The sequence below is a fragment of the Lolium rigidum genome, chromosome 2 (assembly GCF_022539505.1).
Source record: "Lolium rigidum isolate FL_2022 chromosome 2, APGP_CSIRO_Lrig_0.1, whole genome shotgun sequence".
NCBI classification, from domain to species: domain Eukaryota; kingdom Viridiplantae; phylum Streptophyta; class Magnoliopsida; order Poales; family Poaceae; genus Lolium; species Lolium rigidum.
The window spans coordinates 180093877-180111119 of record NC_061509.1 but is presented as its reverse complement, the minus strand read 5'-3'; the positions used below and the strand labels follow the sequence as shown (position 1 = coordinate 180111119).

Here is a 17243-nt window from a genome sequence, read left to right as displayed (position 1 = left end):
ATCAAAGAGTCAAATCAACACAAGAATGAACACAAGTTCAACAAATAAACAAAACAAAACCCAAAGAGCATAAAGGATACACAAATCACATATGATCAAAGACTTGTCTCATTTTAAGAAGTAAAAAAAAATCAAGTAATGAAATAACCAACTCCCAAAGAAAGCAAAGTTCCAACAAATAAACCAAACCCTCCATACTTTTCATGATAGCACAAAGTACCGGAAACAAAAAGGTTTGTATTCCAAAAACAAATATTTCAAACAAGAGAGTGTTATAGCAAATATAGGAGAGCTCCCCAAATATTAGTGCATTATTATTAAAGATTTTGCATTTTAATATAAAATGCACAAAAGTAGGATCATCACTCCACCGATACCTATCGAAACACAATGAAGGTTCTAGTGAAACAAAGGGGTCCATATAAGGCAAGGAAGACACATGTGGGTAAAAAATACAATTTCTTGGCAAAAAAGTATGTTAAATAAGAATAGAGGCCAATATAAAGATAATTAATAAATGTCTACCTTATGATAGATTACCCATTGTCCAAGGCAAGAGATATTTAAGAAATAATTCATGGTGGTAGTTTTCAAGTATATACAAGATCATCTTCACAACAAAAAAAAAGCATATGGTGAAAGATAAGAGTTAACCATCAAAAGCAAGGCTTGACAAGGCGTGTATTGCGTCAAAAGACACTATCCAACGATCTTGCTTGAGGCAGTTACTTCCGAGGATCTATGGATTTGGCATTGTTTTTTTTGGGTTGCCGGGTTTCCTCAGTGATACCAATGTGCTACATAGGTCTCATCTTCTTGCTCGGCTAGCTCGTGGTGATGCTCCGGCTTGCAACTACACCGTCAATGGCCATGACTACACTATGAGCTACTACCTTGTCGATGGCACATACGCGTAGTGGTCAACATTTCTAAAGACCATCGGGAATTCGAAGAGCAACGCTGAAGCTGAGTTTGCAAAGGCACAAGAAGCAGCTCGGAAGGACATCGAGCGAGCCTTCAGGGTTTTGCAAGCTAGGTTTGCAATAGTTCGAGATCCCAATCGGTTTTGGGATAAAGAAACCCTCAATGACATCATGACCACTTGTGTGATTCTTCACAACGTGATCATCGATGATGAGAGGGATTTGAATTTGGAGTTCTTCTTTGACGACGTCAGTACCCGGGTGAAGCCATCAAGGAATCCGGACAAAGTCCAAGCATTTCTTGAGACATGGCGCACCTTTGAGAACACGAGGTCGCACAAGCAGCTTCAGCTCGATTTGGTTCAGCACCATTGGCCGAGCCACAGCGGACGGTAGTGATCCGATTCTATTTAATTCATTTTGTTCCATATTCATTGAGGTGTGATTTGAACCATTTATTTGTATTCTAAACCATTTCTTTAATTATTAGGATTTAAACAATTGTTGTAATAAGGATTATTGTTGTACTATATGTTGTTTCATACTACCAAATTTTAGTTTATATTTGTTGTCATATTTTTATTTTCATAAAACTATCACATAGATGTGTTGAAATATGCAAAAATCTTGATTTGCGGTTCAGTTTGAAGTTTCAGTGCGGTTGTGCTCAGGCTATGGTTTGCGGAGGCTTTTTTCAGCACGCCTATCTCATTTTTGCCGGCTGTAAACATTTTTGCCAGCTGTAAACGCGCATTTACCGTTTGCAGTTTCAGTGATCTGCTAGAGATGCACCTCACAGTACAATATGATGGAACCCCATCTTCGCTGTCATTGTAGTCCGCCCACCAGCGATGCCTACCAATCGTCAGACCCAACCAAGAGGGATCGATCTTCTACACTAAAAATCGAAGACCTGTTTGGGGATCCTAGGTATCTAGGGATGGTCGGTAAGGAAGTGAAATGCCACGGCAAGAGGTAACTTGTTTGTGCGCATCTGAGCCGTAAAAAGCGATTAAGGCCGTTCATTAACTGAAGGAGAAAATGATTCATAGACAGGTTCAGTCTCAAGGAACTAGGTCTAACAACTTACCAAAAGACCAGAATATACATAACATATGCAAATAGAATCTATAGAAAGCAGAAACTAGAAAGCTAACAACTAGACTTGACATCAGCTATGTGGTCAATTTCCAACCGAACAGTGGGCGAGTACCAGACTATCAAACCAGCATTGGGCAGTCACCAATCTTTACAAGTTGCAAAAGAAACATTCACCTCCGGTCTAGGTACATGATCAAGGTTCGGTTGTTTATATCCGAACAGGCTAGAGTGGCAGTCAACAGACTATCTTCGTTCAGCCAAACATCAAATACGGAATTATCAGCATTTTCCCTAACATGCCCCCACTAATCTCACCTGGCGTACTTCCGACTGGGAGGTTTAGGTTTGCCCCCCTTGTCATTTTTGCCTCTCAAAAGCGCAAGTGTTGGACCAAGAGCACTGCTTCTTTGCGCTCTATATGACCAGGCCGACGTGCTAGCATTTGGTTTCCAAGTTCCCCAGCCATTCTCTTGAACTTCATCAGGCTTGTCACTTGGGATTTCGCTGTTTTCCTCCCAAACCTTATTATGTTCCTTTTCTGCACAAAACATTCATTTTCTCGATTAGAATATAACCAAACTTGTGGGGTAGAGAAAAAGAAATGCCTACAAATGACTCCATACCTGGTGCCGCTTCAGGATCTTTAGTGTTATTTGGCACCAAAATTCCAGTCTGGCTGTGAACTATACCTTTATTTTTGTCTAAGGGTTCTCCGGCTGTTAGTTCCCCTTTCTTTCCTGTTTCTCTAATGGGAGTACTAAGAGCTGAAGATACTGGCTCACTACCCTTCAGTAGTCTTACATCAAGAAGGGAAGAGTACTCGATCTGCAGTAGACGTTGAGCATGATGTTTACGAGCTTTGTGGGTACATGGTAAGATTGGAAATTGAACTAATGATTACCTCCAAGGAACCATCTTCCTTGTAGGGTGAAATATCCACCGGCATGTCTAACTTGTCCTCGATTATCATTTCCTTCATGATGATTGGATACTCCGGAACAGGCAAGAGAATGATGCGCGTTGATATCAAATCATGTATAAGAACTTCACCGACCTGAAACAGTTTGTAAGTTTGAAACAAGGATTGCCCAAATTAAGCACTGCCAATGACTCAAGTATCTACAATGCTTTATGCTTTCATGTTTGCCCCTTGTGTTTCAAACAACAAATGATCTAGGCCAGAAATGTTTCAATCTGAAATTGCTATTGGAAATCATGTCATACCCGGTACGGAGAAATCTCCGGACACCATGAGGAAGATAATTCAACCAACCGATATACAATAATATCTCCCTCCTGAAAAGACAAAAATGGGTAAGCTCACCAAGAGGACTTAAAAGAGCAAAATAAAATATAGCCTAGTAATAAGCAACTTTTGCAAAGCTACTAACAGAAATTTTCAATGCTACCATACTTGGGTACGCAAGTATGGCAAGTGATGTGAATATGTGATTGTCTATGGAGTGGAGAATCATATCCACATTTAGGACAAAAAAGTTCATGAATTTGGAGAGACATTACGTCACGTATAGTTTTTACCTGAACACACATGGGTATCAGGTGGAACATCGCTAAAAAAAGACCAGGATGTCATTGAAATATTAATCCGGTCAACTAATATTGAACAGCAGTTCTACAGAATGTTGTTTCACTAGCAATTACTTCGAAGATACTATTTTACTCTCTTAAATAGTACAATGTCCAGGGGTTTCAAAAGCTCCAAGTACCAAATTGCTCCATCTAGGCTTGACACTTTAAAGCAATAGGAAGAACCGCTAGCTCTCCTCGGATCAATTTGTTTTGGGTCATCAATTAAAAGAAAGATACCACCAAATTTTAGATAATACCTCTGGTTTAGGTCCCTCCTAAAGACTCGCCTTTCTCTTCATAGAATAGATGTAGCCAGCGATTGCTAATGACCCCTAGTTCCTTGAAATCCCATGCATACCATCTGCTGTACCTATCTACTAGACCGCAAGTGGTTTGCCAACAAACACAGAATTCTCCAACGAAAACACAGACCGCCAGGAACCTTCATTCCTTACAGTATTAGCTATCAATGTAAGTGACTACTGATATTCGCTTTAGTGCATAACTTGTGTCCTTTCCCACAAGTTACAAGCTCTCAACTAATTACTTGTATGATAGTGAAGTTGTTTCTCAGGAAGTTGAGGGGTTTGATTTCGGATATTCTTTACATGGATGCATAATATCCCTTTGGTTTGCAAACCGAAAGAAAATGGAGGTAGGCATTGTCAATTTTCAGAAAAAAAAATTGATGCTTTACTTCTCAAGCATTCTAGATAAATTTTACAACAGAGCAGATGTGCCTTGGGTGCAGCTCATTTGGAGAAGTTACTATACCAACTCTGTTCCTCATTCGAATAGACCTTGTGGCTCCTTTTGGTGGCGTGATATCATGCAGTTATCAGACAAGTACACTGAGATTTCGTCCATTCAGCCAGGTTCTTGAGACTCATTTGATTTCTGGACAGACAAATGGGAGTTCTTGGGTTCATCTGAACCATTATCTAAAAGATTTCCAAGGCTGTTCTCCTTCATGCTGGACAACAGACTGTCGGTGGCATAAGTTTTTGCAACACCTGACCTATCTTCTCTTCTATATCTACCTTTGTCTGCCCAAGCGTATCAAGAATTTTGCACTGTCCAGCAGGGCATGATTGATTGCCCTCTGTCAGCTGAACCAGACGTTTGGAAATATGATTGGGGTGAGAAATATCTGCCATCCAAGCATTATACTCATGTTCATGCTCACCTAGTAGCCCCTGCAGTTTTCAAATGGCTTTGGAAGTCTGTGTGTGTTCTTAAGACCAAGGTCTTTGCCTGGTTATTGCTCAATGATCGATTAAATACTAGAGACCTGTTGGTCAGGCAGAATTGGAAAGTGTCTGAAGACAAACATTGCATTTTATGCCCAACCAGAACATATGAACACAGATTGCATATCTTCTTCTCATGAAAATTTAGTCATAGAATGTGGATCTACTTACAAATTGACTGGTCTGTAGGCACTGACATTCAGTCAGCTGTGGCAGCAGCCCAAAGAGACTTTGGCAAGCCCTTCTTTATGGAAGTGATGATTTTAGCCTGTTGGCATATTTGGAAGCAACGCAATGGGAGAATATTTCAGCATGAGCATCCCACTTTTGCAAAGTGGAAATGTAATTTTATCGATGACATTACTCTTCTCAGTCATAGGATTAAAGCTAAGCATAGTGATAGCCTTATGTCTTAGATAGCTAGTTTGCACTAATTCTTTGTATTGGTAAGCAGGCAAGCTTAGAGGTTTCCTTTTGTATATGTGGTGTACTTGGTTGGGTGAGATATAAATAAAATTTAACTGTGGGGCTTTTGCCTCACAGTCCATGGTCAAAAAAAAAATCCCTTTGGTTGCTCTATTTTGGGGGACTCTTTCCACTGGAAGCAGAACATCATAGATCCCTATCTCTTAGGCGAATACATAAACACACACAAAATAACATATGTACACATGTCCTTTAGGATGCAGCTAATCATTCAGGTTGGAAATTAATATTTCATCATAATCTTGGAACGCTCAATGGGGCAGAAACAATCACTATACTCTTCCATCACAATTATATGATTTGAGAAGCTTTCTTTCCTATTCTGATAGGAAAACAATTACCTTTGGAAGTCGTGTTAGGGGGTAAAGTCTATCAAAGTCCAAAGGTTCACTGGTAGACTTCCCTTCCTCAGCAACAGTCTTCTCCTTCGCTAATACATCATGATTGCTCTCGACCTTTTGATTGCTAACACGACAAAAACCATTTTCCTCATCCTTACTATTTACCATAAGGTGCTTATCTTCAGTATTACTTCCAACTATTTCCCCAAACTTGCCAATATCAGCGATTCTCTTATTTGAGTTGTTCATCCCCCACTTCTGGCCCTTCTTTTTGCTCATAGTTCCACTCCAAGTGAAAGTTGCCTGGAACCACAAGCCCAGCATCAATGGTAAGGGAAGTCGATGCTGATTTTAGTAAAACTAACCAACAACTTTTCTATTTACTATCTTCATTTGGGTAAAATGGTCATTTCAATCAATAGTGCATAATTCAAATCTACATCTAACTTCTTAGACATCTGCCTTATATATCTCTTCTGCATATATGCACTGGATACCCCATGAAATTTGGTAGACACACAGATTATTGTGCTAACAAGTCAGAAGTAATTTTGAGTCTAAGCTAATGAGCAAAACATAGCAAGTAACACAAAGTCTAGTCCACCACAAGTTATATTTAAGTCTTTGCATTTGTTGAGGCATATTTGAGCAGGGCAACACATCCAATTGAACAGAGCGAGAAGGACGGGAGCTTCAGTAACTTATATCCAAAATTTAGTTGCAGAGAAAATGAACATTGATGCAATTCCATGATGATTCATGAATAACATTTAAAGACAAAGAGAAGCAATGTAAACCTGCGTTTCCTCCGCTAATGATGTATTTAGTTCACCTAGAAACACAAAGAATTCCGTGTTAAATAAAATATATGATTATTCAGGTAGGGATTGAAGGTTGTACAATAATTACTATAACACAACAGCGCTGTTAGAAAGATAAATAAAACGGTAAAATATACAAGTCATAAGGGAAACTGGAAGTGTAATTCTACATATTCACACAGAAAATATGTACAAGCTCCGTAGGCTAATAGACAAATGACTTTCAAGTTAGCAAACCGAGTTTCACTGTGATGCAAACCCTTTGTTCACATCAGGGTGCCAAAGTGTAAGAGGCAGATGACATTGCTTGAAGGGGATTAAGGTTTCCAGAGGAGAAGGTTAGATATAATCGGAGATACATAGATGTTGAGAGAGAAAGCTAATTCATTATTCTTGCTTGAAAGCAAAGATAGAATTTCCCTTCATAGGGACAGCTTACCATGACCTAAGAAGATACGATCTCCGATACCAAGTAAGTTTACCTCTAACAAATAGAACTCAACTAGCCTTTTATATTTGTATTTGCAACTAATGGTGCATGGGAACAAAGTGAACAACACCATCTACCAGCGGTGCTGTTTTGCAGCCTCCTGTGCAGTAAGACTATGCAATTTTCTCTCACACCAACAACTCGGCACCATGCACTCACCAAAAAAAATTCTATCTTCCCCGGTCACCGGTTAGGGAACTTTGTGTAAGGTGTCCAGAGAACTGAGCTTCTGGAGTGTTTTGGGGAGACACATGTGTTGTAACTCAACTGAATTTTAACGTGACTCGTGCTACCTTTCTCAACAAAAAAAATAGGCTGAGGAGCAGCACTGCTTTATATTTCTCGGCACATGATCCGCCTTGAGGATCCAACCTTTCAGGCATATACAGACTAACTGGTCCATGATGCAACTTATCGGAATTTTTTCCCGGCACAACATAAACCGTTTGCCTCTTATCTGAATGAAACATGGAGAACTACTATAATTTAGCACAAAAAAGTTATGTACTCCCCCCCCATTCCATATTAGTTGCTGCTGATTTGGATGTATCTAGACACATTTTGTGTGTATCTGCCACAACTAATATGGAACAGAGGGAGTACGTAATTTTGGTAATAGTTTCACCAAATTTTGAGCTTCAAGTATGACTCAAGAAGCAGGACACAGGCAGGCAACCAGCTCCTATAAATAAACCACAAAACTTACTCGAGTATTAGTAAATTATTACTATCAAGATGTCAAATTACATTTTCCTGTTGATCATACAGGATATAAACATGTGTCCATGCGTCATGACATGTGTGCAAGCTCACATGCAGAGTACAGTCAGGGGCACTCCAAATATTTTTTCTTTCTCAATGGGGAAGGTAAACAGATACATTATCAGCGAAAACCAATAAATCAACCCTTAATCGTATTAGGGAAATTAGCTCTTCTCGGGCTGAGGAATACCTGCTGGTTCAAAGCGAATGTGACCAGGACGAACCACAACTGGAACAATATCGTCTGATGTATCTGATTCTTCCTCCTCTGCTCCATGCTTTGAAAATGGCAAGTTCAGGCCATTCTCATTGCTAGGCGGGCAAAGAAGATCATTTTGGTTGCTTGAAGATGGAAAGTCAGCAGCAGTGGGTGATTCCTGGCACTCCACATTCTACAAATATACATTGTAGATTAATAATATGTTTGGCTAAGACCACTTTATTCTTTATGCCTATTATAGATATGAAACCACATTAGGTACAACTCATGAGAGATCTAGAGCCACTGGAGTAGAGACCAGTTGATATACATGAAGGTTCTCTTTCAGCCTGACACGCAATTTTAGAAGAGGCCCTCACGTTTTCCTAAATTGCGCAGCTATTTAACCAGCAACTCTTCCGTCAGCACCAGGCTTTACCCTCAATCTCCACACTAGCACCGAGCCCGTGTGTTGCTACGAAAAACACTTGAAACACAAGGAGTTAGGCCATGGCCACAAAGATTTTCCGAAGAGCCTTGGTGTTATCTGGCTGTTGTATGGCTCCGGCAAAAAAAGTGTTGGTTGCTATGAGAGCACAAGTGTATGTATTTATTTGTGTATTTGGTCATACGTATGATTATAACAATGCATTTTGTTTGTTAGATATCTTTTACATTAGTTTTGGTCCCACATGTGAGGATGGTTGTAGTTGTTTGTTTAAACCCTTTGTAGGATGTTGGTCCCACATAATACTATACAATATTGGTGGGAGAGTGCGAACTCAAGGTGCACATGTGTGGACGGTTGTAATTGTTTATTCAAGCCTTTTGTAGGACGTTGGTCCCAGCTATACCATATCGTATTGGTGGGACAGTGAGCTCACCACCAACTCAGACTTTATAAGTAGGGAAGATGTGCGAATACCTTCAGCCACTTCTTCGCCACTGCCAAAACACACAAGCCAACCTACCCATTGTCTCCTTCAGAAAAACAGTGAAGTAAGTGGGGCCAACGGAGAAGTCATTTTGTGAGGACATGGGCTATGAGAAAGCTTTCTCACCAGAGAGGGAGAGAGATACCCACAAGGCGGAGACAAAACAAGCGCCATGAGGTGAGATCGAGATTGAAGAGAAGAAATGAGAAATTTCGATTAGTTTTCTCACAAATATAGTTTCCGCACAAATATGAGGAATAATCATATGGTGTCCCTCAGGGGTCAGCAACCTCACAGTCTTTATTACCAATGCTTGTTAAAATCCCCAATAGACCCTACTACAGATTCATAAATAACAAACACCCTACAGATGTACAGGACTACAGGCACCGAATTTTCTTAGAATGTAATACCAACTCACCAACATTCTTGGAGACTTGGGAAAAGGTGCAATCTCAGAAAAGAACAGAGCTTGCTTTGAAAAGTCTACATGGGTTGTGACTAGTTGGTCTATCGAAACATCTTATATCTTCAGTTGCCACCGATCCAGCAGGCTTGTCAGTGGCAGTGGTTCAGATAATCAGAATTCCAACCCAACATGCCCTTGTACGGATATAAAGATACCCTATGAAACCAGAACAGAGAGAGGCATAAAATCATTAAAGTACCTCTTTCAGCTGTTCTTTGGCTTTCTTCCTAAATTGCCTTTTGAGCTTCTTACGACGAGCACTTCGACTCTGATGGGACAAAACAAAGACAAAAAAAACATGTGATAATTAACCAAAATGTAAAGGCAGAAAACTGTATATGTCTATTAGCATATTAAAAAGAGATAAAGGAAACTATCTATGGTCTTATCAATCTGGAAGAATAAATCAAATTAAGAGGAGGAAATACAACTCCATCTAAACCTCTAGGCAACTTAGCATCTCTAGCAGTAATATCTGGTTGTACATATTTTATTTTATAAATGAAACAATCCAGTAGAATACTCTCCTACTGTTCTCCTCAACACCATCTGGTTGAGCATTTGTCATGACCAAAGGGGGCATTCCAGGTAAACAGTATGTAAGGGCTGGGACATAGCATTATAGCAATGCACCAAACAGAGGATAGGATCAATCGTATAATCCAATAATGAAACACTAGATCATGTGGAAGGTAATGGGAACTCAAAGAATGCACTTACGAATACACCCCATTGTCAGGGAACAACAGAAGCATCTAGAGAGATAGATACACTCTGATAACAGCTCTAGCAAGTCCAGGAAATATTGATGAATGAGGGCGCATTGGTGCACAAAAATGGGATTATCCACTATGGTTGTCTTGCTAAAAGCACATTTTACCATACTATTTTGTATATCTACTTATAAATATTCAAGTTAGTGATCGTCCATTCACTTCTTTTCTAGACTTACTCGTCTCAACCCTGACAAGTGCGACCATACAAACTGTGAACATATCAGCAAGCTGTTAGCACCCGGTTTTGGCCGATAGCCGGCCAAACACGGAATCCTTCCATACATACAACCTAGGTGAGTCGCACCTGGGGAGGAGCTCAGGATATGAAAAAGTCGGGAAGAGACTTATAGACGGTGCTCAGGAGCAAGGCGAAAGCAAGGTCTATTGTGACCAAATCTGACTCTCCTAGGGCATCAGCCGGCTAGGTAAGCTACCACGAAGTCCGCAGGCAGGCCGCCATATCCAAGTCGGCAAGAGAGCCGTCATGCTCTAGCCAGCATGTTATCATTTCCACATGGCAAGCCATATCATTATAGTAGGCAACCGTCATGTCTACTTGCCATCAAGTCATACTACAATCCGGCTTACTGGCCAATTGTGTTCGAGAGCAGAGGGCAATCATGCTATACCCAGCATCTACTATAACCCAGTTAGCAAGCTGGCTCATGTGACTTAGACCGCCACCTGGCATGATCTTACTTGACTAGTAGCCTCACAGGATTTCAGCAACACATGGCCAAAAGAGTCTGAAGTCGCCAGGGGCTAACTTGTCAAGGAGAGGATAACCTGAAGCGGATGATTAGAGCTTGTTTCAAAAGAATTGATGCTATTCGCCAGGAGCTACGCGATAGCAGGCAACCTCACGACTCTGCTGCGGTACATGCTATACTGAGGCCAGAAGACGAAGCCCTGCAAGCTAACAAGGCAGCTGGCGATACCTCCAACACGCACTCCCAGAATTTCAGCAACACCAACGAGTCATGGCTTAAAAAGACTTACGGGAGCCGGGAAGGCAATGACCAAAGAACTGGCTCATATACATCTCAAATCTTCTGAAGAGCTCGTAAGAGAAGTGCTAGCAGATAGAGACTTGCGAGCCAATCAACAGAACAAAGCTGACTCGGCCAGTACGGCTGACTCGGTTAAGGCCGGGTTGGGCAATACACGTGCCAAGACCAATCTACAACGGAAAGTCGACCCGGCTGTCATGGACGACTCAGTTAAAGCCGAATTGAGTGATTCGGGTAAAGCTAAGTCGGACACACACGCCGAGTCCACCAAAGTCGTTTTTAGTCAAAATAGATATTTTATAATAACTAGGTTTAGCAACGCAATGCCCAACCATGCCATAAGTACAAGATAACTTTCACTGCTCTGATAACAAGTAAACCATAGAATAAATAGAGAAAGTGATACTTACAGAATTGTTAAGAGAAAACTGATATATACATCACTAAGAGCAAATCAGGATATAAACAAATATGTTCTTCAATGTGGTATCTATAGATCAGCTTTTAGAATTTTGGGCATCATAACATACTGTATATACATGCATGATAAACTTTGCCAACTATAGGAAACATCAAAGTTGATTTGCTGCAACTGACTACATACAAACTAATATACATAGATTTATCTACAAGCAGAAGTGTGGATTACACGTACCATTTTATGACTTTGAGTTGTCTGCCCAGAGACCTCCGTTTCGCAATTCAACTCGGTCTGGTTGCACCTAAAAAATTACAACATGAATTTTTCGCAATGCAATAGAACAAAGACTAATACTAATTTTACGATACTCCAGCACAAACTATATGGAAAAATTGCAAGGGAGTCAATAAGTCTTAGCTTATCATGTCAATACTATGTAGGGTGGTTTTACATACTGGGGTCCCTGGCTTCTCAATACAGCCCTCCCCCTTTTGTTGAAGATATGAAAACTAGGAGGTAACTGGCATGTACTGCTAAAACATAATTGCCATTTTAAAGAAGGCAAAAATAGTCTCTAAAACAGTGTAACCAAGATGAATGCTGAATCATTAGAAATGCATTGTTCAAAAATCCTCTCACATTATGCAAATATAATAACACGTGATCATTATGGCATGGTGAAATGAACATCAGAGATACAGATAACTGAAAATTTTCCATACAGCTTTAATACACAGAAAACTAAACAGATATGGTATACTGTATAAAGTTTAGACATTTACTGACTGATTTATTATAACTTGAAGGCTATTTACTATTGTGTGAGAGGAGTACTAACAGAACCGTAATTTCATATGACATATAATTTTGAACAGGTTATATGGATTTTGTTTACCAAACTACCATGTATTCTACAGCGTTCCTTCTTGTATCGCTAAATGGCAAATGCAGTAACATTTTTTTCTATTTTTACCTTTCCTGCATGTAAAAATATATACATGCAGCATGGAAATTAATGAAATCACATTTTTCTGAGAAATGCTTTTGCAATCTATAATACTTACTAGTACATTCTTAAGTGATTATTACTTACTTATAAGATGTTATCACAACCAATATTGGTTGCAGTAACATCTTATATTATGGGCAGAGGGACTACTATACTTACGATCTTGTGGTGATATACCTGCTATGCTGTAATCATATACCATAAACTTAGTTACCACCAATTAGTTTATTTCTTTGATTAGTCTTTTGCTGTCCATATTCTTGGTAGTACCAGGAAGAAGAAAACTTGTTTATCGGATTGGGGTAGAAAGATGTCTGAAATAAGGGACATGATGTAGTACCTGCCAGCTTTTTCCTTTACATCCAATTCAACAGTTAATTCAGCTTGTACTGCTGCCTTCTTTGCTTCAATATCAATAGTTGATGGCTTCGACTCTTTGGTGCCATGGCGACCTTGGTCTTGGCAAATGTTGTTGTCGCACCCTGTGTGTTTTGCCATCTTCAGTTCCTTGCCCCTGCATCAACAGATAGGTAGCCAGATCAGTTGAACAGGTAGTCATGGTTGATGAAACAGAAAACTAGATGTGATCTAAATGGGAGTGTAAGCTATTTAGTTTTTGTTAGAACGCCAGCTTTTGAAGGGATGGGGATAAAACTAGAACAAGTGTGGATACCATATTTCATTGGCAGAAAGTGAAGCGAAAATACAACAACAAATAAAGGAGGATACTTTGAGCTCCCAGGTATTCTTGCATCTCCATCTCGCCATTTCCTCTTCAAACTTGTACGCCCATTTTCTAGATTGTGGTTGGATTTTGGATTCTCTTCAGGTTGATGATCACAATGTACCTCTTCTTCTTGGTGCTTACTACAGTCAATTCGATACTCGATTGCAAGAACTTTATCATCAGTTGGAAGCGACCGCTTTTCTACTATCTCAGGATCTTGAATACAGTGTACGTCATTATGGTGTACTGTACTCTTGCAAGTTTTCTGTTTTACCCTGCAATCCAAGGAGAGTGGGAGCAAGCATTGTTGTAAATAACATCATTTCCACAGGAAGTTACACACACGGTTGTATGGAAACAGAAATACAATCTGGAAAAGTTTTACTTTGCTAGCCAAGTGAAGATGTTTATTCACCATAAAGTTCCTTATCATCCTCAACACGCAAGTGAAAATCCAACTTGTTTACATCCCACAAAACAAGAAAGTGTTCCTACTTCCACAATCCTATGGTTCTTGTGAAATTCTAGCTCTATGTCTGCTAGTGAATTGTTTGATTTCTTTTAATTTTGTCCATAATATCTGTTATTTGTTCTTCACAAGAACAGGGTTAACTGCCATGCAGATGTCTCATATGTTGACAGCTCACTTATTCATGGCCACGATAATCAGTCCAACTTTTACATCCAGAAGAAAATGGCAGAGATACACTTGAATGAAGAATAGCATTAGCATCGGGTGAATTAGACATGGATGCTCCCCATAGCCAAAAGCCCACAGCCCAAAGATTCGCCCCGGAACTCAGAAATTTAATTTCTTGACAAGTACCTTATGATATCCTTGTCCCTGAATATGCAAGTCGACTCGAATGGTGGCAAGACAAATCCATCCATCTGCGCAGAGAGACAATCCATTAAATCCAACAAATATATATGAAAAAAAATCTATAGGAAACTAAGAACTGCCCAGGAAACCGTAGGCATTCGTCTGTGTGAGCCTGTGAGGTCACCACACTTCGAGACAACCACATCAATTAGTCCCCCACACTTGGGAAGACTCCGATTAAAACCCAACACGCGAAGGAAAATTCGATTAAATGCTACATGGGTCACAGAAATAGGGAAAAGAAGAGGAGGGCGAGAGGGTCCCACCGTGAAGACGATGCCACCAGGACAGGAGCGGCGGAGGTGGAAACGGGCGGCGACGTGGGCGGAGAGATCGGCCACAGTAGCGAGCTCGGGTCGGAGTAGAAGCCAGCAGCGCCGGAGTCCGTCCTCCCGCTGCGCCTTCCGTAGAAGGCGGCGGTTGTCGAACACAAGCCGGAGCCTAACGGGCGACGGCGACTGCGCCGGCGGCGTGGCCATTGGTGGTGTGGGAGGAGGGTCTCTCATTTCTTTTTCCGCTATGTTCTAGAGTATGAGGGTTTAGAGCAGCCGTGTCCCTCCAACGCCATACGCCGCCGACAGATCCATGGGGGCGCTCCGGCTAGGGTTTTGGAGTTTTCTTTTAATTTGGTAGATGTTTGTGAATATTTTAAATTTCAATCAATGTTTCCAAATAATTTAATAGTAAGTTCAGAACATACGAGTAAGTAGTTTGAAATTCAATCTAACTCGTGTCTCTTTTGAGTCTCTACTCAATAAGAGCAACTCTAACAGAGACCGAATATGGAATCATATTTTTCCAGCGAGTTTACATGTTCGGGCCGAGAGTGGCTCAGAAGAGAGACTAAACTCGTGACCTAGCCGTAAACTCAGTTCGGGGGCCCGAGAAACGTGAGGCTCGCTCTGTATTAAAACGGACAGTGGAGGGGAGTTCGGTTTCCAAACCTACTCCCCTTCGTCGCGGTCGCCGCTCCACCGCCTTCCTCCACCTCCTCCGATGAGAAATCGTCGCGCCGCATGCGCCGCTTCACTCCACCGCGACCTTCCCACGGCCCCCCTCCCTCGTTTTCCGCATGGAGGCGGAGCGGCGGAAATAGAATCGGTCGGAGGGCGCGCGCAAGCGCAGCGCCCGCCGGTGGACGAACTAGGGCCTCACGCGCTACGCAAACGACGGCGAGGGCTCGTCCTCCGGCGGGCCGTGTCGCCCCCTCACCAACCGGTGTACGATAGCTCGGAGGACGAGGAGGACGCGGCGCCAGCGCGGGCGCCTCTCTTCTCCACCGGCGACTACGTCCACAACGACCAGGAGGAGGAGGCCGTCATCGCGCAGGTAGCGGCCGTGTCCGAGGCGGAGGCGCGAGCACGCTTCCACCGGTAGGAGGCCGACGCCGTCCGCCAAGTCCATGAGTACGAGGCAGCGCGTCGGGAGGCACGCGCCCGCCGCGTCATGCTCGAGATCGTCGAGCTCGACTCGGAGTAGGAGCTCGACGCGTCCGCCGCCTCGCCTTCCTCCGCCACAAACTCCGCCGCCACGCATAGAGGTCCCCGGGGCCGAATTTTGGTCAAATTTAGCTTGCACGGCTGTGGCTGTTAGTTAATTTTGGTTCGTAGTTCAAATTATGTAAAGTTTGGTGCTAAATCGGAGCAACAACTATCGTCTAATATGTGTTCATCGATGAATTCTCCGACGAGAATTTAATTTCGTTTTTTCAGTTCCTATTTTACGATTTCTATTCTGCGTGAGTGGCAAAATCAACCGAACAAATATTTTCGGGAGACTGAATTCACCGTTTTCAGTTTCGGTGAGTTCAGTCTCTGCTAGAGTTGCTCTAAGATCATTTTGCAGTTGAGAATGAGTTTCTGATTTTTGCATGCATAATGAGAAAAGTCACAAAATTTGTAGGCACCTGATAATCAAACTCGACAAGAGGATCCTGGACATCATAGGGATGATCATCCATGACTGAATTCTTACACTCACTATCCATGATCATGTTGTTTAAAATCATGCAACCATTCATCGTCGTTCACATCTCTTCTTGAGACCAAGTAAGAGCATGAGCACACCTAACAATAGCAAATCGAGCTTTTACACACCAAATGCTCGCTCCAATCTTTCCTACAACTCTCCTACCACGAAGCAAAGTGAGACTTCTTCTCACCTAGAGGATTCCTCATTGTATTCCCAAATATCGACCACTTTGGATAGATGCCATCGGCTAGGTTGCACTCTTTTGGTATATTGGTGTCTATTGAACTCATAGTTTCAAGGTGGAGCATGGCCTTCAATAAGTCTAGCAAACACCAGAGAGTGTTGTGGCACATTGATTTCATTGTGAGAACCCGCCATGCCAAAAAGTGTCAAATCTAGAGGTCATGGTTCGCCACATGTACTTTGTATAGACCTTTGCCAGAAAAATGGACAATTATTTCATAACCGGTTCATGATATCGATGCTTCCGAGCATCTCAGGCAGTGGCGGAGGACCCCTTTGGGCAGGGTAGGGTGGCCGCCCTACCTTAATTTTTGTGCAAAACTTGTATATATGTATTCATCTGTCGATGTGTTTTGTCCGGAGATTTCTCAGTCTACGTGTGTCGCCTTTGGAGTAGAAAGAGAAGGAAAAGGAGGTGCGTTGGGCGTTGGCTACTAGTCTTTTCCACTAGGCCAACTGGGCTGGGCCAGTGTGCAGCTTCGTGCGGCTCAACCGACCGGGAAGCCACGACCACATGAAAGAAACCCATGATTGCCCAGCCATGAAAATCAAAACAAGACGACGCGGCGGCCCAGGAACCCTGGCGGCTAGCGGAGCGCAGGAGCACTGCGCCGGCAGGCAGATCGGCGCCGGCAGTAAGGGGCGCAGCGACGCCGATAGAGCGCGGTGGCGGCTGGGGAGAAATCTTCACCGGTGTCCAGGTCCCAGCTCGCCCAGGCTTTCCCTTATAGGGTTACTAGGAAATATGCCCGCGCCTTACCGCGGATTGATTTTTACTGAATATTATTTTAAGGAAAGGCAAATATCATAAAAAAATTGAGAATATGTTTTTTTTT

The 17243-nt window shown here is 42.0% G+C and overlaps 1 protein-coding gene across 1 annotated transcript; it reads right to left on the bottom strand.

Moving 5' to 3' along the window:
- Positions 1-2068: 2068 nt before the first annotated feature.
- On the bottom strand, positions 2069-14773 carry LOC124687770 (coilin-like). Its single transcript, XM_047221519.1, has 13 exons — positions 14460-14773; positions 14137-14201; positions 13313-13585; positions 12924-13097; positions 11809-11875; positions 9567-9635; positions 7955-8156; positions 6489-6523; positions 5692-5994; positions 3249-3320; positions 2926-3078; positions 2648-2849; positions 2069-2562 (listed from the first exon to the last, which is right to left on the bottom strand). The coding sequence occupies exons 1-13, from the start codon at positions 14697-14699 to the stop codon at positions 2336-2338; spliced, it is 2082 nt and encodes a 693-aa protein (XP_047077475.1). The 5' UTR covers positions 14700-14773; the 3' UTR covers positions 2069-2335.
- Positions 14774-17243: the final 2470 nt, after the last annotated feature.

What these genes read in the sequence shown, in the direction of transcription:
- LOC124687770 (XM_047221519.1), bottom strand. Translation starts at nt 14,699, where the DNA reads ATGAGAGACCCTCCTCCCACACCACCAATGGCCACGCCGCCGGCGCAG. An exon ending in CCAAAGAACAGCTGAAAGAG is followed by an intron (nt 8,157 to 9,566) that starts GTACTTTAATGA and finishes GTATATTTGTAG; the next exon opens with AATGTGGAGTGCCAGGAATC. An exon ending in AGATCCTGAAGCGGCACCAG is followed by an intron (nt 2,563 to 2,647) that starts GTATGGAGTCAT and finishes TGTTTTGTGCAG; the next exon opens with AAAAGGAACATAATAAGGTT.